The sequence below is a fragment of the Erithacus rubecula genome (genome assembly GCF_903797595.1).
Source record: "Erithacus rubecula genome assembly, chromosome: 1".
NCBI classification, from domain to species: Eukaryota; Metazoa; Chordata; class Aves; order Passeriformes; family Muscicapidae; genus Erithacus; species Erithacus rubecula.
This window is the reverse complement of record NC_136658.1, coordinates 40,562,895-40,586,920: the sequence shown is the minus strand read 5'-3', so window position 1 is coordinate 40,586,920 and position 24,026 is coordinate 40,562,895. Positions and strand designations below refer to the sequence as shown.

Below are 24,026 nucleotides of genomic sequence, written 5' to 3'. Positions count from 1 at the left end.
AAATATAATAAACTCAGACTTTTGCCGAGGATCTTTCAACTTAACGTTGACAAAAGTCATTTATCCAGAAGGTCACACAAGCAGTTTGTAGTCAATCAATCTGTTATTTCATCGCCTGAAATAGAGCTGTGATGTCTTAAACAGGAACATTCAGGAAAATATCATCAATGTAAGCATCACAGTCAGTTTTAGTTGTTTATTTTGTTCAGTAGTTTTAACATCTGATGTAAAAAAAAATCAGCTTCAGCAAATAGAATACTAAAAAAAGTTATCTGTGTCCAAGAGCCTGCAGCATTGTATTGACCTTGATGAAATTTTATTGAGTGTGAGTTCAAGTATTTGACATCTAATGCTTAGACCAATCATAGTGATATTGGCTTTCTTAATGTTGGTGCAGTGCCAGGCTGAATCTTAACTTCCCTACAGAGCTTGGAGAAAATGTGTCTCGGGAATATTCATAGGTTTCAGACGTGTTTGCTGCCTGGAAGCAGTGATCATATCCCTTCTGGGGAATAGGCTTGCCCACGGGCAGATCTGACCCACTGACTGACAGCAGAGCGTGGCAGCACTAGTGGTAATCCCACAAAACTGATCTAAATTGCCTTGAACTTCCCTGCCTCTCCCCTGGCCAGAGTGTGTGGTGCAAATAGAGAAAGACATAAGGGAGATGAGAATGTCACGATCATTAATATATGTCCCTGTGAAAGCAGTGAGCCCTCATGGCTGCATCAAAAGGAGTGTGAATGTCCTTCATTTGAAACCCTTTGAGCAGAGCCAGTTACCACCCCACAGCAGTTGCTTGTACTCTGGTAAAATGCATAATGTTAATACAGAGGAAAGCCTTCTTTTGCCTTCTACCTCTTGTGCTAATGTTAAAGGCTGCTATGAAGTGCTTTGAGTAAAAGAAAATATTCCATCTTGTATCCAGATTTTTTCTACACGTCTGTTTGCCAACTCTCAAACTAAGTTTCAGAATGAAGATGAAAAACATCTGCGGTTTGTCCATAGGTTTCAAAGGGATAAATACCTGTGCAGACCTGCATATGAAATTAGGTCCAGTTACACTGGGGAAATTGATTCTTCTTCAATCTCAGCAGAAAAATAATCCTTGAAAAGGACTGACATATAAAGCTTTTCATTTTCTATCAGTCTGCTGGAGTAGCACTGATGATTTTATGTAGTAGATATCAGTTGCATTGTAAGATGAAGAGGTAGCATTAGCAATAGATCATCTATTACATTCTTACCTACTGAACATGTTCTCTCTGCAGCACAGAACAGTTCTTCTGTCTGTTCCAGACCAGGCTGAAATTCAGAGATTAACAAAGTGATCACAGCTGGTGTTATAAGGGATAGCACCCTGAGATATTTATCCTTCACTGTCAAGGAGTTAGGCTAGATGATCTACTAGGCAATTTCCATCTGTAATGTGTGTGATTCTTCTCGCTGAAAGGCAGCTGGGAATGCAGAACGTACAGTTTCTAATCATTATTTAGCTCTGCTTTATTTCTTCAAAGTGTTTGCATGGTTGCCACGAAATAGTATTGGGTAAAATTCTTAATCTCGATGTTAGCTATTAAATTTAAGCAGTTGTGTGATGTGCACCAGTGTTTGCCTGTGGAGAGGGCCCCAGTGTAGGAAGTGGGGAGCAGAATGGTCTCAGGTTTATCGAGCTCGGCGCTGCGCCTCGCGCGGTCCCCTCTGGATCATCCTGAGCTGCTGCAGGCAACTTGTTCTGCCTCCAGCTGTCAGTCACCCTGCCCTGGATCCCCAGACAGTCCACTCCTGGGGATTATTCATCTTCCTCCCTTGATACCAAATCTGCTGCTAGTCATGGAGGTCTGCAAGCAGGGGGTGCTTTTATCTAAAGTATGAACATCTGGAATTGGGAAGCTGGTCTTCATGAAGAAAATACATTTTTAGCTCAGATAAAGGCAGTTGAAAAATGAGTGCACCTAAAAACGTTCAGAATCTAGAGAGCAAACCTATTTTTTTTTCCTGATTACATTATCAAAAGCACTATTAAACCCCTAAAGATTATTTAGTTTTTAAAATTTCAGATGGTTGCTTATGTTGTGACTCTGTTCATCTGTTTCTGATTTCTGTCTGTTCCCTTTTATTCCATTCTTCAGCTATTGGGAATGGGACAGGGAGGGATGCTAGCTGTGCAGGACCTGCTAGGGAGTCTTCCTCCTTTGTGTATCATCAGAACATTGCTGGATGCCAAAGGAGCCTTCCTTTTCTTTTTCAGTTCTGCTTTTCCCTAGCTGCAGCAATTTCAATGCTTATCTCTCCACCCCTGGCACTTGGGAGTGTTGATAAATGTTTGTCTTCAGCTGGAGCCTTGATTCTTTGTTTACAATTTCTTTAATTCAATATTTTGCTGACCAGAAGGACAGGGAGGGAACAGTTTTTCACTGCTTATATGATTGTGGGGTAAATATTAAAAATACCCAGACTGAAAATGACTGTTTTGCATTTATCTTCTTTCGAATGGGCCAGATGCACACCTGCTTGTGTATGCTTAGAGATCTGCAATCACCTAAGCACAAAGACTTGACTAAAATTGGTTTTGAAATATGAAAAAGGAAACGTTTTTCATTAATGAATTATCACCAGCAGTGAATCTGGCAATTTAAATCGTACACATCTGCTGGGTTTGTGATTGAACACCTGAAGTTTGAGGCATTTAGAACTTGCAGTGTCACAGTGCAGATTTGGCTTTCCCTGCATGCAGGGGTGCAGGTTCCTCTGGGAAGGACTTTGCAGCTCCCCAGGGCACAGCAGTGTAGGGGAGCCCCCTGACCTGATGCACACACTTGAAGAAATTCTGATAGAAGCAAAGTGGTTTCTAGCAGAGACTGATATGCTTTTCAGTGCCTCAACTTCCACATTTAAAATTTTAAGCACTCAAGTTTTTAACAGCATGGCTGCTGAAGCCCCTCTGAAGCTCAGCTAGGAGCTGCTTAGCTTTTCCAAGGAAAAATCTTTGAAACTTTTTCAGGGTTAAGGAGGAGCTGTCTGCGTACCTGGATGCTCTCTTGGCAGCATTCTATACAGCCCCTTTCTTCCTTGATTCCATCTAGGTATCTTAGGGTGCAAAAGGAATGGCATGGGGAATTTGAAACTGCATTTATGTAAATTTAGACTGAGTCATCTGGGATACTGTGTGCAGTTCTGTCACCTCACTGTGGGGTTTGTCTGTCCTTACTCAAACATTCTAAGATGTCGAAGTCTATAGCAATCACTCAATGTCTCTTCTAGGCAAAAGAAAGAAATGGGTATTTGTAAGGACTGAGTCCTCAGGCACGTATTAGATGCCAACAGGAGGATGAAATGAATCACTGTGGGTGCCTGCAGTTGGGCAGATGAGCCCTACTGTTTATTTCCAAAGGTGTTGCAATCAAATAAAAGACATTTCAGAGGCAACAGAAAATGGCTAGAGAATAGGCTAAAATCTCTGTCCTCTGAGAAGATTGGAAAGTTTATGTTTGATTGGCTTAGGAAAGACATTTGTAAGAAGGGATGCAGTTAAAGTGGAAACTCTTTCCTCTTTCCCTTGAAAACCAAGGCAATGAAGCTGCAAGAAGAGAAAACTGAACTCAGGAAAAGAAAAAAAACCCAGGGTTTAAACTAGAATCCTTTTTTCAAAAGAAGTTGTCTGAGGGCACATTTCTCTAGGAGTGCATCTTGTAAACAGTGGTGGCTGGCAGAGCAGCAGTGGCTGTTGTGGACTGCTGCCAGGATTGCTGCCTGTGGTGCCAAAAGCTGGGTGCTGTGGTCAGGGAGCAGTGAGGTGCCAGGGGGAAGAGCTGCTGTAGACAATGAGCAGGCTGTACACATTAGGGAGGATGGACAGGTCTTTCCAGAGGCCCTGCAGAGCCAAGAATCTCCGTTTCAAAAGGACGGAGAGAAAAATAGAGAAAAGCTTTGAGTCAAGGGTGGAAACTTTGGAGATGGAGAAGGCTGGATGTTGGTGACTGCTGGCAGCATAACTGTGATTCATCAGGTACAGAGAAGGTAGAATTCCCTGTGAAGAGGTGGAAGGACCTCCCTCCCTTTGGATGGGGCAGCAGATCCAGCAGAGCCTCAACCCTTAGAAGCTTCCAGAAGAGGAGGGTTGTAGGTATGGGAAGCTGTCTCCTGAGGGGACAGAAGTGCTCAACTCCAGCCTGCTGTGCTGTCACAGCACTTTGCTGCTTGCCAAGAGCTCCCATATCAGCGTTGCAAAGAGGCTGCCAAAGCTTGTTTGTCTCCTGTTTGTCTCCACTGCTGCTCGTCCATGTGGGCACCAGTGATGGAGCCAGGGGAGGCCTGGGGTGTGCCAGGAGTGACTGCACAGCTCTGAGGGCAGGGGGAAGGGTGGGGCTGCCCAGCTGGGGTCTTCAAATCATGCTTATTGGGGAAGGGGGTTCATTCTCTGAAGAAAAAGGTGAGCAGAAGAATGCAGTCTACAGCTAAACTGAGCAGGGTATGTAGGGAAGATGGAGCCAGGCATCCATGGGGTGCAGAATGGAAGAAGCATGAGAGGCAAAAAAGCTGAAAGATGGGAGTTTAAAATTAGAATTATGGAAAGAAATGAGATGTCATGAGGGTGTTCAGTTGCTGGCAGAGGTTTTCCAGAGAGCTTGTGGAATTGTCATCCTTGGAGACACTCAACTCGTCTGAAGAATGACCTGAGCAACTAGTTCTAACTCGAACTACTTTGAGTAGGATGTTGGTCTAGAGACTTGCCCCAGAGGTTCTTTCAAACCTACATGACTCATTGATTCAGTATTTTTTACAAATTCTGACACATTAGGGTTAGCCATGGCTGATGTCTGAATTCAGAGTTATTTTAGGGAAGTTTCTTGTTCTCTACCATGCAAGAGATCAGTCTGAGTATCTCCAGTGTTCCCTTACACCTTATATATCATCATTCCATATGGAGCTTAGATGTGGTCTGGTATGGCAAACTTTGGATGAATTTACAGTTAGGAATAACAATAATTTGTTTTACTTAGATTTGTCCTTAGGCACATGAATTGACATGACTATTTCTCTTGTGATGCATACAAATATTAGTCAATCATCATAATTAAAAGGAAATGTTGACATCTAATTGTTTAGGTAATAGTCACTGGCTTACATTTACATTAAATCATTGAATTTTAAGTAGACATGAATCTGTAAAATCTCTTCAGTAAATAAGTGGTACTGAGCACCTAAATGGCATTACAGTGGAGGAGGTGTATAGTTAAAGGCTGTCTTTTACCTCCTTGAGTGGTAGAACTCTGCTTCTGGGAGAGGTTGTGTGTGCTATGCTGATAGGTGAAGGTTAAGGTATTTTGCCTCCATCCAGTCTTGTTACTGGATACAGAAAAGAGGTGGAAATGTTTTCCTGCTCATTCTCTGTCTCATGGGCAATGCATTATCAGTAGTGGATGAAGTAATACATCAAAGTGCCCTTGTAGGCAGCTGTAAACAGGTGTCATATCTCTTCTCACTCTTTTGTTTAGACATGGCCCTGGTTACAGGATTACATTTGTAGCAAAATGACATTCAGCAGTGATGAAATACAGCAAACTGAGGAGGTGAGCATAGTGACTCTTCAAGGATGCACAGCAACATGCCAGAATAATTCTTGTTAGAGATGAAGAAAGACTTCATGACTCCTTGGATCAGTTTTCATTCTGGATCTGAGCACATTATATCGAGCTCTGTTTATGACCTGTTTTAATAGTAAATCCTATTTTTGTCTGTACTTAATTTCTAAGATTTGATAGGAGTTGCCAATGAAAAGGGGTGTGAGTTCATGGGGTTGTTTAGAATTGCCTGACAACAGCTAGGCAACTGATTTAGCTTTTAGGACAGAAAGTTAACATGGGAATATTTTTTAGTTTTTCCATTCAGCACTGCAGGAGAAGGGATGTTTACCAATGAAATAAGTTCAGGACTCTAGGAGATTGCTTGTATTGTCAAATCCTGAGGTATCAAAATGATTTTTCCCTGGAGTGCAGGCATGAGAAGGACAAAGACAATCTGTGGATGATTTCTCAAGTGTTCTAAGCTGAAAAACTTCTTGAGAAGACAAAAAGCTGTTTTTCTTCCTCTCTGCTGTGTTACCAAGCATTGCTGCATTCCATGTCCTTGCTGTAAAAGCACTTTGGGACAACCAGAATGGAGAATGAATTTAGCAATCAAACATTTCTGTTATTCCCTGTTTCATGTCAGAGGAGTTACCAGTGGAGTGCTGATGTTCTTTTTGTAGGGAGTGAGGCTGAGGGGAATGCTGTATGGAGATGGGAAATGGCAGCTCTCACTTCTTTGCTTAAAGCTATTCTGCTTTGTTGCTGGTGTGAGGACATACATTTTTTCTATATGCAAAGAGTGGATTTTTCTGCCTGCTGGGCACAGGAAATCTTCTGAATCTCTGTGAGAACATGCCATGAAATATATTTGTAGCCCATTAGGCCTAAGGACTTTAACACCTGCTGTACCACTGAGAAGGGGATTTTTAAAATACGTGATCTTTTTCACTCACATGGTGCTTCCATTGAGTTTTACAAGAAAACATGCAACTTTTAAAGCCTTTTGGCACAGGTAACTTAGCTCCTGCAGAGAGTAAAGTGATTATCTGATACAGAGTTAACAAGGAAAACCTCTTTCAAGGTTTGAGCTTTCAATGTTGAGCTGAATTTTTGTTCATATGATCACAGAATAGTTTGGGTTGGAAGGGATCTTTAAAGGTAGTGCAGCCTCTCTGGAATGAGCAGGGGCATCTTCAGTTACATCAGGTTGCCCAGAGCCCCATCCAACTTGACCTTGAATGTTTCCAGGAATGGGTCACCCAGCACTTCTCTGGACAGCCTGTTCCAGTGTTTTACCATCAGTGCTATAGAAATATTCTTTCTTATGTCTAGTCTAATTCTATCCTCTTCTAGTTTTAAGCCATTGCCTTTGTCCAGCTGCAGCAGACCTGCCTAAAATGTTAGTCTCCATCTTTCCTATAAGCCCTCTTATGCTGTTGTTGAGTGCATGCATTTAAATTTTAGTTTTTTTAGCATCTAATTTAATTAGTTTATTTTTTTAATTCAAAAGTGCAGACACTTTCTTATACTTAGGTATTAGAAAATAATTTTTTGCAGTCATACAAACCTAGTGTAGCCTGGTATACAGTTTTCTATTCCTGCTGTCATCAGGACAGATGACTCCTGCAAATCTATGAGCAAGAGTTTGAGGCTCAGCTCTTAAACTGCTGAATCTGTAGGTCAAAGCAAAATTTGAGACTTTCAAAGGTGATTGTGGTTTTAGAATGAAATTCCTCTAATTAAGGGGCATTTTAACTACTGCCTTCTAAACCAATGAGATGTCTATTTTAAAAGGCATGGAAAGACCAAACATCTCTAAAATTTCAGTGTGTGTTGTTGTGAGTCTGATCAAAATGTCCATGTGTGCTTTTGATACAGAAGAAAAGCTTATAAATCTCATTTGTGTATCTCTGTCTGACTTCTGGCACCAGGTCAAAATAGACAGGTGAGGAACCTCAGATTTGATACAAACTAGTAATTCTGGAGGAATAGCATTTTGCCATAAGTGACTTGGAAAATTCAAAAGAGAAAATTACATGGATATCACATGTTCTTTATTTGCCCAAAGGTCTCTCATGAATTAATTTAAAATAATAATAGCCTCAGCAGTAGTAATAATAAGAAAATAAACATTTATATAATAAGTATTTTGGTGAACACTGCAGTAGTGGTAATAATGCAAATAAAGACAATTATGCACATATGTAGTTTGGTGAACACCTATTAAAGTGAAATAGCATAGAAATGCTTGAAGCATGTCATAGTTTTCTTTTGATGAACTTGACTTTACTGGTAATCTGAAAGATGACTGAAGAGTTATAGCTTGTCAGGAAAATAAGCAAAAATAAATTGCATCTTTATAGTATTCTTTATTAGAAAATGCTCTAGGGAGCATATAAAGTTTAAAAACTCAATGCCTTTTCCTGGTGATACTTTAATCACAAAATAATGGCATTTTCTTGCAGACTATTTCAAATTAATTATTTTAAATTAGTGAGATGGTGGGTGACAGTTTTTGAGAGCTGTTTCTGAGAGTGAAGTGGCTCCTTTTTTATGTGCAACTAGCCTTATAAGCAGTATTAATTATGTCACATTGTAAAATCCTTCCTGTTTAAATGGTGAAGGAAGATACAAGGAATGAATAATAATATTTTATATCTGTTGTTGCGATGGGCATATGGCAGGTAGAAGATAAAGAGGAGTAAAACTGGAGGAAAATAAGGTGCTAAAAGATCTGTTAATTGAACTGTGCTACAATTCCCTAATCTCACAGTTTTTAAAATTATTCTTCCATAGCCTCAGACCATTCGGCAGACTCTTCAAAAGACCCTGCAGCATTTTGAGCATCAAGTTATTGGGTAAGTGTTAATGTGAGGTAGTAAAAGGTGCATGGTAATGTTTTGCTCTGTGCTTTCCAATTCACAGCCTGACATGATAAGCTTTTAAATTTATTTTTTAATTGTTTTCTCTCAAATTCTTAGAGATGATTTGGAATAGCAATACATAATCTGGATGTAAATGGTAAACTGCTGTTTATTCCTGCTTCTGTACAATCCCATCAGATGATGACTGCTCAATGAACTGTAGTGTTTCTTACAAAAAGAGAAGAGTGAATCTTTTTCAATCATAGAAGATCAGGTTGGAAAGGGACCTCAAAGCTCATCTAGTCCAACCTTTCTTGACAGAAGCATGGTCTAGGCAACATGGCTCTGCACTCTGTCCAGCTGAATCCTGAAATTTCCTATCATTGAAAGGTCTTAGTCCTTTGCCACCACTTCTGAAAGACGTTTGTTGACTTTGCATTTTTATAAGGAGTTGTTACAACTTTTTTTTTCCCTTGCAGTTACAGAGATGCAGAGAAGAATTTTCACAATATATCAAACAGATGCTCCTATACAGACTGCTCTGGCAATGAAGAAACTGAGGATGTCTCAGGAATTCTCCAGTGTACGGCTAATGTACTTGGTATGTGTTTTTTTCAAGGGAATTTGTTTCCCTTAGTTGGAAGTTTACTGATCATCGAAATGCCAACAATGAAACCAGAAATTTTTGCTCTAACCACAGAAATTTAGGATGTAGGCAGCAAGGTACCAGTGCACTGTTACTACATTTGTCTCCTTTTCAACACACGTTTTGAGCCTTTAAGACAATCCAGACTTGATTGTCAGTGAAGGCAGTGAATGTGTGTTGTGCAGTACCCAGAGATTTGTGAAGTTTCAAAGGCTTTTGGCAAGTGGACTTGCTTCTGTGCAGCCCTTGGAATTATCTGTAATAGGGGTTCTGCAGAACAACAGGCACTTTTATCATCTGTGGGCCTGGTGGATTGGGAAACAACAGCAGGGTGTGACTGAAACATTCTGGAAACTTAGATTGTCTTCAGCAAGAAGCACAACACTGAAGTCTGACTGTGTACAATAGTTGAAGATAAGTTTTAGCTTTCCATGTCAGGGGAATATGGTGAGGTGATCATGTTCTGGTCTCTACCATTGTATCCTGCTGACTTAAAATATTTTTAGAGGATATGCATTGTATATCTGTCTTTTCTACTGCAAACTGTTAAAGAGACTTGGTGTGCTCTGTGAAACAGCAAACATGATCTAGTTTAGAGATGACTGTGTTTCACTGACATTCAAAATGCTTTTATTTTTTTTGTTTTTTGCTATCTAGTGCCTTATTCTGTAAAATGCTAGATGCTGTCAGGGATGTCCTGTGTGCCTTTAACTGCAGCTAGAAAGAGGTGGCATTTTGTATTTTGTGTGTGTGGTCATGGAGAGAATTTAGAACAAATTAAATTCTAAGTGTGTCTAGTGTTAGTTATCTTTTTTAAAAAAAATTAAAATATTTTCATGCTAGCTCTCTAAAACAAATGCTATGAGTGATAAGTCAAGACTCATGCAAAGCAGAGACTTGTCATGCTATCAGGTGCATATTAATATTATAAAAAGCCAGACTAGACATTCAGTATTTGTTTCACAAAGTATGTGTTAAAAGAAACAGTTCTGAATAATTTTTCACCTTCATTGTGTTTTTAAAGCAATATATTAGTTCTAGTACCTCAGCATGGCTGAGTAATATGCAACCTGTTTCTTCAGTGGGATTCTCACAATGCATATTTATTAGGAGCAGATTGGACTTCTGGGACCAAAGTATAGGGATTACATCTAAGCATTGCTATCTTGGGGAACTATTAAAGTGGGCTTTGTTGAAAATAAGGTTGCAGAGACTTTTTCTTGGACACATTTGCCTTTTAAACAATGAGTTCTTAGCAAAAAAAACCCCTTCAGGATGAGCAAAACACTGAGATAATTTAAACACAGTCCTCCTTATCTGGAAGAACATAAGGGAATGAGCAGCAAACCCACCTTCTTTATTTTAGTTTTAGCTCCTATCACAACAGGTAAATAATTAATGGAGGCTGTGTAATTAATTCTCATATATGCAGTTGTTTTTCTTGTTGAATAAAGACTGGTAAGAGCTGCCTCTATAAAAGAGAGGTGTAACCACGGGGGCGTGTACCTAGAACAACTGGCACTGCTGAGGCAGGAGACAAGCATGAATCTGACTGTGATGAAGGTTAAAGGAACTGTTGAACTAAATCTGGCTCTTAGTTTATTTACATGAGCAGTAAGAGGCACTTGCTGTCTAGGGATGGAAGAAGGTGCTTCCTTAAAGATGCTTGGAAGCATCTTCCTGCTCTCTGACCTTAGATACTGCCAACACGACTCACCTCTTCCAGTCTTCTAACCACCTCTAAAATAGTTGTTTGGCAGAAGAGTGCAAATCCTGAGATCATTGGTAAACTTGGAAGATTGTGAGCAGATGCTTCACACTGTGGTCCTGGTGCTTACACTGCTCACAGGGAAGTGCTGACTACAAGCTGTTCACTCAGCTCGATTCCTGTGATTTATCATGTATGAATACTGCAATTTCCCTCTTGCCAAGTCAGCACTAAAGTGTGTCACCATCTTCCTGCAGCACAAGGACCTGATTCTCCTTGTCTCCTTGCTGAGTTGCTCTGCTTCAAGTCTGGACATCAACAGAAGTTTCCCTGCTTTAAACCACTGTAATTAAAGGACCCCATGTCCATCATGTTCACATGCTGTAAACTGTGTGGTGCCAGATCAATCACACAGTTTGCCTTTGCAATGACAGCTTCTGAGGCTGGAGTGTTTAATTTATCTCTTGATCCTTTCAAAAATAGTCCAGACAGCTTCATGATGGACTCTGCTTTCATTAATTGGTGCATGCATGCTTTCACATTGTCCTTCATAAGCATATAGAAAAAGATCTTTAAGATCATCAAGTCCAATTTTTAATGCAGCACTGCCAAGTCCACCACTAAACTGTGTTCAGAGGAGATTGACAGTGTTGGTTTGAATTTATTTTAGAAATAATGATAAGAGAAAGATGTCCATGATGAAATATATTGTGTGGATCACTACCACATTTTTTTTCTTAGGTGACTATAAACTTATACTGAGGTATGTTAGAGAGAAAAGTTGTATCTGAAGAGATTTCTTATTTGACTTTGGGCAAGTTTTCATTCTTTCTGTGCCTCAATTTCCTATCTGTATAATGGAGATAACAGGATTTTTTTAATCCTTTAAACCATATGTCAGTGCTATTCAGATTTCAACCTTCTTGAAGTAAAGACATTTTCATACCCTTTGTACATTCAGCATTTTGAGCAATGACAGAAAATCTTGTTTGGGACTGCTTTTGTCCTCATGATTTAAAATAATTTGATTTCAGGTAAGATTAGAGTGTACATTTTTACTCAACTGCTGCCAGAATAAGGCAGAAAACCTTAATGTAGCTGCAGATTAAAACTTTGGCAATAGGAAAATTATGGATGAAAACTTTTTTCTTGTTTTGTAACTGTTCTTGTAAGGAATTTATTCCGGAACATAAAGCCTTCATGACCTATCACTTGTTTATTTTTTTGGCAGATATTCAAAGAAGGTCTGTGCTACTGAACTTTACAAAGCAGTAGAGAAATGCCCAATTTTCCTTTTTGAACCTCACTCAGTACTTCCAGTATATCATGTGAAATTTCTCACATCCCAAATGCACAAATCAGATAAAAATTATACAACCTTCACCTCACCTCCTCCAAACACTCTTTTCAGACACTGCAAACAATTGATGTGAATGTGAACTATTTTTCACTATTCAGTCCTTCACAGGTAAAAAAAAAGAAAGAGTTACCTGTCTTTTTAATGGCATTGGGATTTCCTCTGGAGCCTCTTTGCATCTTGCTGAGGAACTGTCCTCACTTTGACAGTGAAACTAAGGAAAAGTAACCTAAATCCATAAAGTCATATAAAAAGAGCTGCTGTGCAAAATCTGCAAAGCAGCAGTAGCTCTTCCTACCCAGTCTCTAACAACATGGAAGAAGTGTTGTCTTTGAAAGCCCATGTGTGTATTTTAGACTGCAATATCTAAATTGCATGTACTGCAGCACTGTTAGATGCACTGTATAAATAACACTTGGTCACACAGTCCGAAGTTACAAATGCACTTGTATCAAATCATGGTTTCAGCAGAAAGGCCTGGAGAAGTGATTTTACCTATCTGATTTTCCATTTCTTAATGTACAGAAAAAAAAATTCACCTCAGTTTTTTTTTTTTATTCAAACAAATAATTTATACAACAGTATTATTTTTGTCTCAAATGTACAGCACGTATCAATGGCTAAGTCAGCTCTGCATGTGGACTCAAGTGTATTGCAAGAATTTTTTCTGTTAGGCATTTGTAACTTATGGGATAATCATGCTCTTTCTTTTGATTTTGCTTCAGAGACTGGTGTGAGGAATTTGCTTGTCTGCCTGTCTATCTGGGCATCTTCTGTTTGGAGGATGATATGGTGCAGTTCCCTAGGGATTCCCTAATGCCCTGGTGATAAGCTGTATGGAATCCTGGCCCAGAGCCCTGTCCTGTCAGGGAGATAAATCATGTTTCTGGATTCAGCCTCCCCAAGACACCGAGGAAGGGGTGGAATCCATTGTTAGTGTAAGGTTTTAGAGAATTCTTGCTCTAGGTGACATTTGCTTGTCACTAACAAAGAGAACATGTGCTGCAGGCTGCTCTATATAGGGCAAATCACTTCATGCCTAAATATATCTTGCAGGGCTGATCCTTCATTTAGTACAAAGGGCGTAATTCTATAAAAGTCATTTGTTCTCTGTACATTTGTCAAAGTTAAAGATCTGTGTTTCCTTTATGAAACTAAGAGAATCTTAGCTCTTATACGAGGCAATGGCATGAAGCTGTGTCAGGGCAGGTTTAGGCTGGGTGTTAGGAAAAGGTTCTTCACCCAGAGGGACTGAGAGCTTCACTGAGGTGAAGGCTATTGAATTTTTATTACTTCACTGTGGAGCACTTGGGAAGTGATCAGAGCACCAAACCTGACAGTTTGGAAGAAATGCCTGGGCAGTGTTCTCAGGTACATGGTGTGATTCCTGGGAATGTCCTGTGCAGGGCCAGGAGTTAGATTTTGATGATCCTTGTAAGTCCTTTAGAACTCAGAATATTTTATGCTCCTATGATACTCTGGTGTTGATGAGGAATAAATTTAGGATCATTCTGGCAACTATTAAATAACTGCTGAGAAATACTACATTTGAAGAGGAAATAATTGAAAAGAATGTGCCAGGACAGATCTTAGCCTACCATGAAAAGTAGACCAGGTGTAGCATTTGGAAAAGATGGACAAAGGTTTGGTACACTGATTGCTTGGGAGGTATGTGAGAACTGTAAATGCTTAGATATTGAAAGCATCATAAATTTCTATCACTCTTCCCTTTGCACTAAGAACTGCAGATAGTCTTCAGATGCAACTAATTTAGGATACACGGCCTGATTTATAATTAAAGTTGTTGGTTTACCAATGGCGTAAAAGGAAATGTTACAAGACCCAGAGGATTGGCAATACTAATGGATTCTAATAATACTTTATCCTGGGGGGTCTAAGCTATACACACAGGACTCCTGTTATTTAGCAGATGTTACAGTGCACTGGCAACACAAAAGTAATCTAAACAAAACAAAAAGCACGTAATTCATGTGATTTCAAAACTGAGATCAGTACATCTCAATTAGAAAAGGACAAATGTTTGTACCAAATGGCCTTAGACATCCCACTCTTCTCAAATCAGAGCTATTTATTGTTAGAAAGCAGATGAACTACCAGGAGATAATGAGCAGTTTGAAATGATGATGTACAACAGCATCTTGTAGAAGTCTATTTATAAAGAACATATTCTGGCCATGATTCATTGACTAAATGTAGGTGTTTGTCATTATCTGAGGTGCTGTGAGGTATCTTGTGGCCTCTGTCAAACCTTCAAAAATGTGTAGGTCTCCCTTAGGTCCCTCATCTTGGCAGATGCAGTAAATATCTGTTGGTTCTTTTGTAGATGTCTTGGATGCCTTGTGAAGACTCCAGGAGCGTTAGATTTCTATATTTAGTCAGATGAGTTGAGCCCTTTATATATGTGAGGAGTTAGGAAGATGATTTTGTATTTCATGGGAAGAGTTTTTAGATTTCATTGCAATTTTATTTGTTCCAGGAAGTGCAGTTCTGCTCCCTATGTTAATTCAAAGATGTATATATTTATTTTACTGAAAAAAAGGAAATGAAAAAAATCCTTACTACTATTTTATCTATAGAATTAGCCTGAAACAAACCTGATCAGCCTAATTTTTAGGAACTACCAATCTAATGATTGCTGTTTTCACTTAATAAGCCCTGCACAAATACAGGAAGTGAGCTTCCCAGGTTGTGGTGGGGGCCATAAAATCATGATAGTCCTTCTTCACAGAGCTTGGCTTTGCTTGCAGAATTGGCTGCTGCTGAGAGCACTATATGGGGGCAAAACCCCCTTCTGCTGCCTGCTCTTAATATCTCATGTGAGCTTCCTGTGCCAACAGTTTTGAGCAGAATCTTTTATATTTATGTTGAGAACTGGTGATCAGCTCTTCACCAAGAGGCAGTAATTACCATGATATTTCTATCACTGGTCAGAGGACAAGGAAAGAAACCACCTCATTAAAAGCGGATAAAAGAAATATAATGGGTGAACAAGTGTCAGGAATTCTTTTGAACAGTAGTTCTCATTTAGATTCTGTGAAATCTTGAAAGATATGCAGGCCCTGCATGCCACTGTAAGAGAAGTGTTGTATAGATTTTTCAGCTGTGTCACAACCATATGTAAAGGCATAAAATGATGTTACTGCATTTATATAAAAACCACCAAAAAAAGTAATAGAAAAATGTTGTCTGGATTCCCAGGATGATACAAATTCACAGTCATAATGAAGTAAAATCAAAGTAATTTATACAGTAATTAGATACTCACAAGCCAAATGATTCATCTAATGTACCTTCAGCATTAATCCGTACACAAGAAAACCTTTTTTATTCAGAGATGAAACTTTGCTTTCCCTACTGTCTGAAATCATTCTTTGGAATTCTAAACTGCCACCTGTCTTTTTGTCCACAGGTCTGTTTAAGGAAAAGATGTTACTGATGCCAAAAATTTGATAATCCAAAAACATTTAAGAGATACTTGCTATAACTGAAGGTGGGAAATTCTGCTGCTATTCACAGTATGAGGCCTGGAATTGCATATTTAATTGTTCCAGCCCCTTGAGGTTTGATATTTACAGATTCTGAATGGTATCTCAGAAAAAAAAAAGGTATTTTTCAATGCCAAATGAGTCAGATGCTGGCCACTCTGCAGCCATTGTCTTCATTATTTAGTTTTAGGAAAAACTGGATGGCTTGTAACTGCTTCTGCATGCTGTTCCAGTTAATGGATTACATTGATTTTTTTATCATATCACATATTTTTTTATCACATCAGTTTTTTTTTAATCTTCTGATTAATCTTCTGGTTTCTCAAGGGCCTATGATTTGCAATTTTCTTTATGGGAACAGATTCTTACCTAATTTCTCCTCTTCATAATGTACAAAATACTTAAAAATATTGTATTAATCCCTTGACATTTTGCAGTGTGTTTTCAGTTTACATTAACTGCTGAAAAGAAAGTGAAGACCTTTTGCTAGCATGTTATTACAGGATGAAGTCATCTCTTTCTGCTCCAGTTCAGTGAAATACTTAATTTGTACTTTGAACCTGTGCTTAAAGACTTTGGTAATTTTGGATCTGGCTAGCAAATATAGGATCCCTGCTCTTAATGTCTTTGAGACATATTTTCAAAGAATAATAATTTTTCACAGATCCAAAAGTACTTTTTAGTGGAGGTGTATAGTGATATTTTCATTCTGTGGTTGATTTGCCTCAATTTCCAATATGCTTATATAGTTTCTCTCCAATATGGACTAGAATAAAAGGGACATTGTAAGGAAAAGCAACAAAAAGAAACTACTAAGACAAAACCATTAAAGTTAAGATGTGATTTGTCCTCCTGACATAGATTAAGTAGTAGGAACACAGTAGATCCCTCTCCAGGAGGAAAACAAATTGATACTAATTGACAGAACTTAATTTGCTGTATTAGTAGAAGGTTTGTAAAGAACAGAAGCTCAAAATAACTAGTTACTTCAGTTGGGGAGCAGCAGAGAGTGATGGAATGATTTTTGATTTATTTTGCATTGCTACCATTTAGTGGAGTGTCTTGGTGAAACCAAGGAAGACCTTTTCCTCTCTATTAATTGCAAGCCAGTGCTCATTAGGAAGCTGTGTTGGGGTCACACAGGAGGTGATAAGGGAGTACAGTGACCTCCACATTTGGAAGTGCTGGGCCCTCATACAAATATCAAATCCTTGGGAAGCTGTATGAAAATTTTGCTTAGAGGTGAAAGTGAAAAAGAAAGAATGGAAATGCTGGCTCTGCAGAATGGAATAGCAAATTGTCAGTTTTAATGAACAGAAGTTGATTCAGATTTTCAATGTCATATTCAATTTGAATTATTCCATTGCAAAATCCAACAGAAAAGCAATTGGACAATTTCAATGATTGAATGTGAGATGAGTTTAAAAAGATTGGAGTTTTTATGTAGATGCATAATCTGAAGGTTATAAGAAGATTATTTTGATTTTGTTTGTCTTTTCTCGGCATGAAAGAAAAAACCAGGAACTACCATATATGTTGATATTGGAAATCATACTGAATATAATATTTAAAGATAACAAATAGCCCGTGGAAGTCTCCAAATGTAAAAAAATATGCACTATAGAGGCAATGACTTCTGGAATTCTTTTTTTTTTAGCATGAAGGTTTTTCTGTTTGTAATAAAACTGTCTCCTAGTCTGCTATCGTCCTGGATTTATCTGGGATAGAAGGAATTTCTCCTCAGTAGTTGGTACATTGCTGTGTTTTGGATTCAGTATGAGAATAATGTTGATAACTTACTGATGTTTTGGTGGTTGCTAAGTAGAGTTTATCCTAAGTCAAGGACTTTTTTTGTGTCTCATGCTCTGCCAATGAGGAGGGGCACAAGAAAGCTGGGAGGGAGCACAGCTGAGACCCAAACTGGGCAAAGGGACATTCCACACCATTAGAATGTCATGTCCAGTATATAAACTGGGGGAGTGGCCTGGATGAGGACAGGGATTGGCATTGGTGGTGAACAGTTGCATTGGACATCACTTGTCTTACTTTGTAGGTTTTTATTTTTTTCTTTTATCATCATTATTACTATTTACTATTATTATTATTATATTTTCCTTTTGTTTCAATTAAAATTTAAAAGCAAATAATGTTTTGTTGGTAAGGCTAAGGAAGAAACTTCCTTGATAGGAACATTATGATTTTTAGATTTGAAGGTTGTTTGACTTAGTTTAATTTTCTTAGTATATCATAGTGTCTGTTCTTGCAGAGAAGATTCATGACTAACACACACCAGCACTTTGGTTGATTTTGGTCATTTTCTATTAGAGCTGATCTGATTTTCTGCTAGTGCTGGGTGTAACTCAATTCAAAGCTCAGATGTTTTTAAAAGTAGTGGTGCATCCTTGAGCCAGGCCATGTACCTGAATTTCATGGCATAATTCATGTTGCTTGGGGTCAGTATGTTGCATCCAGCCTGAATGGCCAGTTCTCCAGGGTGGACAGCAAGACCAATCTGACAATCAGCAAAACCTCAGGCAACAGAGTCCAGGAGTGATCATTTCTGCAAACCTCATTTGCAGTCAGTGGTGCCAGGACAGCAGTTCACTGTATTTGTATAATATACTTCAAGGACAGTTCACCTGTGCTGACTTCTGGGTGGCCTCATGGGATGTATTTGGCCATTTTATGAATAACCCAGGGGTTTCTGTTGCTGTCCTCTTCCCCTCTGCAATGTTACAGCCTTGGGTGCCCCTGCTAGACTACTCTCTTTTACACATAGACTTATAGTTGCTCACACTTCACTATACAGAACAATGAGATTTAAAAATATGAATATCTATTTGTGTATACATATGAATATGATGATTTCTTAGCTATTTGCAATTTATATCCAGTTATGACATTATGTTGTATCCAGTTATGACATTTATATCTTTTTGAGTTACAATGAGTATTTTTTGGTAAGACATTGCAATAGCATGTTATGAGACGTAATGGCAATGAGTCAGGAATTGGCACACAGTCTTCTGAGTCAGGATATTAGGGGGCATTGTGTACCAGAGGTACTTTCTTTTGGCTTAGCTGAAGAGCTGACCATCTGTGGTCATAAAAGATCCTGGGAATATTTTTGTAATAACCTAGTTTAGGGACCAAATTTCTTTATGAGTAATGCCATTTGAATGAACTTTCCCAAGTTATTGCTATTACTTTTTTTATAAAATATGCTTTGTCATGTTCTTATGTTGTTATATATATATATATATATATATATATATATATATATATATGCAATTTTATGCATTTTAATTTGCTATTAATCATATGCCATTGCAGACTTTAAAGCTGGGGAACACTGAAATCCCTTGTGAATATTGATTGTGTTAACTATACCTGTGCACATAGACAGTTTAGACACTGCCTTGAAATTATTAAAGGTTATTGTCTGCAAATAACATGATTTCATCTCCAGTTATACCTTCTTCCCAAATTGAAAGCCTAGAAGTAGTCTAAACAATGAGAGATTCAGCGATCTGCTGGGATATTATCAATGTTACAAAACATGCTGAATATACATTAAAATAAAGGGCCTGTTGTGTCCTCAGGAAAGAAATAACTGACCTTCATTTCTGTTCAAATTCGAGATAAATTTTAAGGTGTTTGACTAGTTGACTGACATATGATTCTATATGATTTCAATGTTGTTAATTCCTATATTAACTTCTTTTGAACTCTGGATATTTGTAATTCCCGTAGAGCTGATATGTACTTCTTTTTATTCTGTTACATCTTAAAACATCTGATTAATTTTATAACTACTATGATATAGGGATTATATGATAGTAGAGTTGAAACATAATAGAGTGTATCTTCCTTGAAATAAGACAGAGGAAAATGCTTAGTAACCATGTCAAAAATATTTTTATAGTTATCCTAAAAACCGCAAGTAACAAACTGGAATGGGATTTAATACAAAATTTCCATTACTGTTATTTTTTCATCCCTTCAACAATGCCAGCCTTATCAGCTCTGTAAATCAAACCCTTTTGAATTTATGTGATAGAAACTTGCAGTGACATTGTGAGATATCACAGAGCTGCCCCATCTACTAGCTGTGTAGACTGCTCTTAATAGGCAAGGTTTTTTTAAAGATGGGTGAGTGTAGGTAGGAGCTTAAAATGAAAAGGCTTTGTTCTCCTTTGCAGACAACATAAAAGAAGTAATTATTTCTTTGTATGTTGTGGCAGTGCCCAGTGCCTATAATGAGAAAAATATTTTGGCTAAAAATGCCCTGCAAAACTCACAATCCCCCTTTTAAAAGTGTGATCTGACTGCAGGGTTTTACATTGCGGATGGAAAGCCAAACAACTGACTTTGAGTCCCAGTATCTTATTCTTTAGGCAGCTGGGGAGAGCTGGATACTTTATGGAGGGAGGGAACAGAGGGGCTGGAAGGTTGGAAGCCTCATTGGTAGCCAGGTCAGCAGTGGAAGGGATGCAGCCATGCCTGGGTGCATTCACACCGTGGCCTGGATGTGACATGCAAAGGTCTGGGAAACTGTAATGGAAGCTGGCTGTCAGTGGGAAAAAGGAAACAGGCCCACTAATAACTGGCTGGGACAGCAAGCTGAAAGAGTGAGGGCTTTAAAAAATGGCTTCTAGGGTTATTCCCAACCACTACAGAAACCTATGGATACATATCTAGTGAAAAGCTTCCCTCATTGTTTTGGAAAAAATACTGGGCAAACAGAGGGAAAAGGGAAAATGTGACACAGTAACAATGCTATGTTGTTGATATCAGTGTCTCATTGTCCTATAGGTCTGAAGTTTGAGGAAATGCAAGAAAAATTTGGGGAGGAATTCTTCAATATCTGCTTTGACGAGAATGAAAGAGTTCTTCGAGCTGTAGGTGGGACCCTTCAAGATTTCTTCAATGGCTTTGATGCTTTGCTGGAGCATATTAGAACTTCATTTGGAAGACAGGCCACCCTGGAATCTCCTTCTTTCCTATGCAAAGAACTCCCTGATGGCAATCTCATGCTTCATTATTTTCACCCACATCAGATTGTGGGATTTGCAATGACAGGAATGATAAAAGCAGCAGCAAAGAAGATTTACCGCTTGGAAGTAGAAGTAGAACAGGTCACAAATGATAAGTTGTGTTCAGAGGGGACAAACCCAAGTAACTGCAGTTGTTTGACTTTCCTTATCAAAGAACATGAAAATGCAAATACTACAAAAGCACTTCCACCAGGAACTTCCCAGTCCCCCTTAGACCTGAGGATTAGTATCAGCACCTTCTGCAGAGCTTTCCCCTTTCACCTGATGTTTGATCCAAACATGCTGGTTCTCCAGCTTGGAGAAGGTCTTAGGAAGCAGCTCAGATGTGACACTCATAAAACCCTGAAATTCCAAGACTGCTTTGACATAGTCTCTCCTAAAATCAGTGCCACATTTGAACGAGTTCTCCTGAGGTTATCTACACCCTTTGTCATTCGGACCAAACTTGAGGATTCTGACTCTGAAAGTAAAGATAAGGTAAGAATATTAATTTGGAAGCAGATGTGCTTATGTGTGTGCCGTGGGAGAGGATTTTTTGCTCAGAAGAAAAGCAGCTCAAGTCCTGTGTACTCTGGAAAGCTCATTCATGCCTTGTAAACAGGGGCTAAGGGATGTTCCTCAGCCAAGTGAATATTTTCCTGGATTATGTGTAAGATTTGCCTGTGGAGTTGTAGCAAATCGTGACATTTCCATTCAGAAAATTCTGCCCCATGTGGTTGAATAGTACAGCTTGAATAAAAAGGGTGAGGAAATTTACAATATACCTGTATCTAATCCTAAATTTCACTTTATCTGTATTATGATAAGAATAGTTTCTAAGCCATTTGCTAGAGACTAGCTTTAAGTATTTGTTCTGAAAGATTCTCACTGCATGTTTCTCATTACCACCTTATTATATCTTATTTCCCTCTTTTTGAATGCTGCTTTCCTATAGGTTTCTTCCTACCTCTCACCCTCCACTCAAGCAAACCAGTTGTAAGTGGTACTATCACTTAACACCAGTTTTATTGTGTTTCAGTCATTCAAATAGGCACTTGTCCTCTACACTGCCTCTTTCCTCAGTGTTTCAGGAGAGAGCTACCTTAACCAGTGAGCCCTATGTTGAATTCAGTGCTTTCAGCTGAGTAAGCTGAGAAATGTCTTTAGTGTCGAGTTCTCCAGTGATTGGATGGAATTTGTCTCAATGTCTGTCCTTGAATTACAGGAAGGCTTTTTGGTGTTCTAGGTTTTGTGCACTAAAGTACTTGTACTTAATGCTATCATTAAAACTTGTTTAAAGGCTTAAAAGTCTCTGTGTGGGTGCCTTGGAAATACTGCTGCCCTAAGTGGAACTGGATGATCTTTAAGGTCCCTTCCAAGCCAAACCAATCAATGGTTCTACGATGATTCAAAATATAGTTGTTTCTTACAGCAGCAGTATTTCCAGCTTCTCTTTGGCACTATGCTGTGGCACCAAAAAGCATGTCTGGTGCCTCCTCCTCTGGATACGACATGTTCCCCTAAGAGAAACAAATTAGTTCTTTTCATTTTGTATTAGTTGATGTAACTCAACCTTCTTAAAACCAAAAGAGAGTTTATTTATCAGAATCTGTCCTCAGTGTCACCCTAGGCTTTAATTACTAGAAGGAAATGATGTGTGGAAGAGTGGAGGTGTTGGCTCTGAGCTGTCTCATGACACACTTGTTTCTCTTTTGAAAGGGTCTAGTTTCATGATACTTCCTGCAGAACATACCTATCCCTCTCAGAAACCTTCCCCTCTCCCAGGACAGTCACAGCTTTTGCCTGTCTCTGCTCTTCATGAACCTGCTGAGGAGGTTTAGGTGGGGGAAAGAGGGTTTCGAAGCCTTTTCCCTATTTAAGCTAAACACACAAAATATTCTCATAGCTGAACAGGTTTCATATGCTTGTGGCTTGTTCTTAGAAGTGGCAGAAGTTGGGCTGGCTGGAGGCAGGATTTTAGGTTAGACAGTACTAACACCAGAGAAGCAGGTAGAAGGGGATGGCAGCAAAGGAAATCCTTTTCCTGCCAGCAGTTATGAGGAAAAATGGTACCTTGAAGAGTAAGGAGTTAATAAGAAGCAAAAGGATGATGATGAGGTGCAGGCAATGGTTGTGCTGCAGGCACGGGCATTAATTTGAGAACATCAGTTTATCTGGAGAGGTATTTTCTTCTGTCTTATTTGATAAGACTTTCAAAACTTTTTTGCTTGTGAATCGTTAAAAAAATCTCAGCATATGATGCATTTTGTTAGATATTCCCTTTTTAAAAATTTTAAATAAAAAAAGAAGTTGCACAGATTCATAGGGTGTGGTTGACTTGCTTGCATAGATTTTGAGAGGAGGGACATAGCAATACTGTTTATGTCATGCTCAAGTCCTTTTTGGATACAAAAGTGAACTGAGTCTTGGGAACTGCACACTGTCTTGTTTTCCCATAGCTATGTCACTCATTTAGCTAATTCTGGAATTCTTTTCAATTTGCCAGGGCTTGTTTGGAAGTTAGTATTAGGCAGGTAGATCAGTGGCTGTAAGCTGCTTAAAAGTTGCCAGTAACTGACTTAGACATTTCCCTATTTCTCTGCCACACACCTCTATTCAGTTCATAGTGGAATTGCATCTTGTTTACAGCTATTTAGCTTAAAAATAAATAAATAAATCTGACTCTGAAGTAACTGACACTTTTCAGGCTTGGTTACCTTAAATGGCAACTGTAAGCATGTGACTCAGACAACTCTGTTGCAGTGTTGAAGCTGTTCAGATGTCTTATTGCATTAAAAAAAAAAAATAAAAATGAAGGCTTTGCAATGAACACAAGACATTCCAGCCTCTCTTCAGAAGATGTTTATTTTAATTTCAATGCATAAATCATATTTTTTTCAGAGTGGCAGTGAGAAAGAATAAGAAAAGAATTTTCATTTAGTCCTGACACCAGCTCTATGTTCACATGAAAGTAAGTCACAAATCATGCTCTTTCCCTAACTAAACATCTAGAAGGAAAATAAAAATCATAAAACCCCACCTGCCTGCTTTTCAAGGCGTTTAGTGCTCATCCAGTTTATTCTAAGGCTCATCTGTGTGTTTCAATTTACTGGTGGTTGAATCACTGGAATAAATAGCACTATCCCAAATTCCTGATATAAGGCCTGTGAGGTCTGGGTGATAGGTAGAACTTCCTGCAGAGCTGTCTGTGCACCTTTGCAGAAGCACAGCCTCATGCATTAATATCTCAGCAAAGTTATGTTAATTTGGTATGTCACCAGCTGTTGCTTGGAGCTCAGAGGATTTAAAGCATCCTATTGTTTTAAACCAAACAAAACC

General features: G+C 38.7%; 1 protein-coding gene across 2 annotated transcripts in view; it reads left to right on the top strand.

The window, feature by feature from the left end:
* GUCY1A2 (guanylate cyclase 1 soluble subunit alpha 2) overlaps window positions 1–24,026 on the top strand; it is a 136,142-nt gene that overhangs the window by 5,784 nt on the left and 106,332 nt on the right. For both annotated transcript variants that reach the window (XR_013775450.1, XM_079314962.1), the window contains exons 2-4: window positions 8,367–8,428; window positions 8,914–9,035; window positions 20,467–21,185. Coding sequence is in view for 1 of the 2 variants with exons in the window: in XM_079314962.1 (XP_079171088.1) it covers window positions 8,367–8,428; window positions 8,914–9,035; window positions 20,467–21,185 (903 nt within the window). In the remaining variant the exon portion in view is untranslated. The remainder of the gene's footprint in view (window positions 1–8,366; window positions 8,429–8,913; window positions 9,036–20,466; window positions 21,186–24,026) is intronic.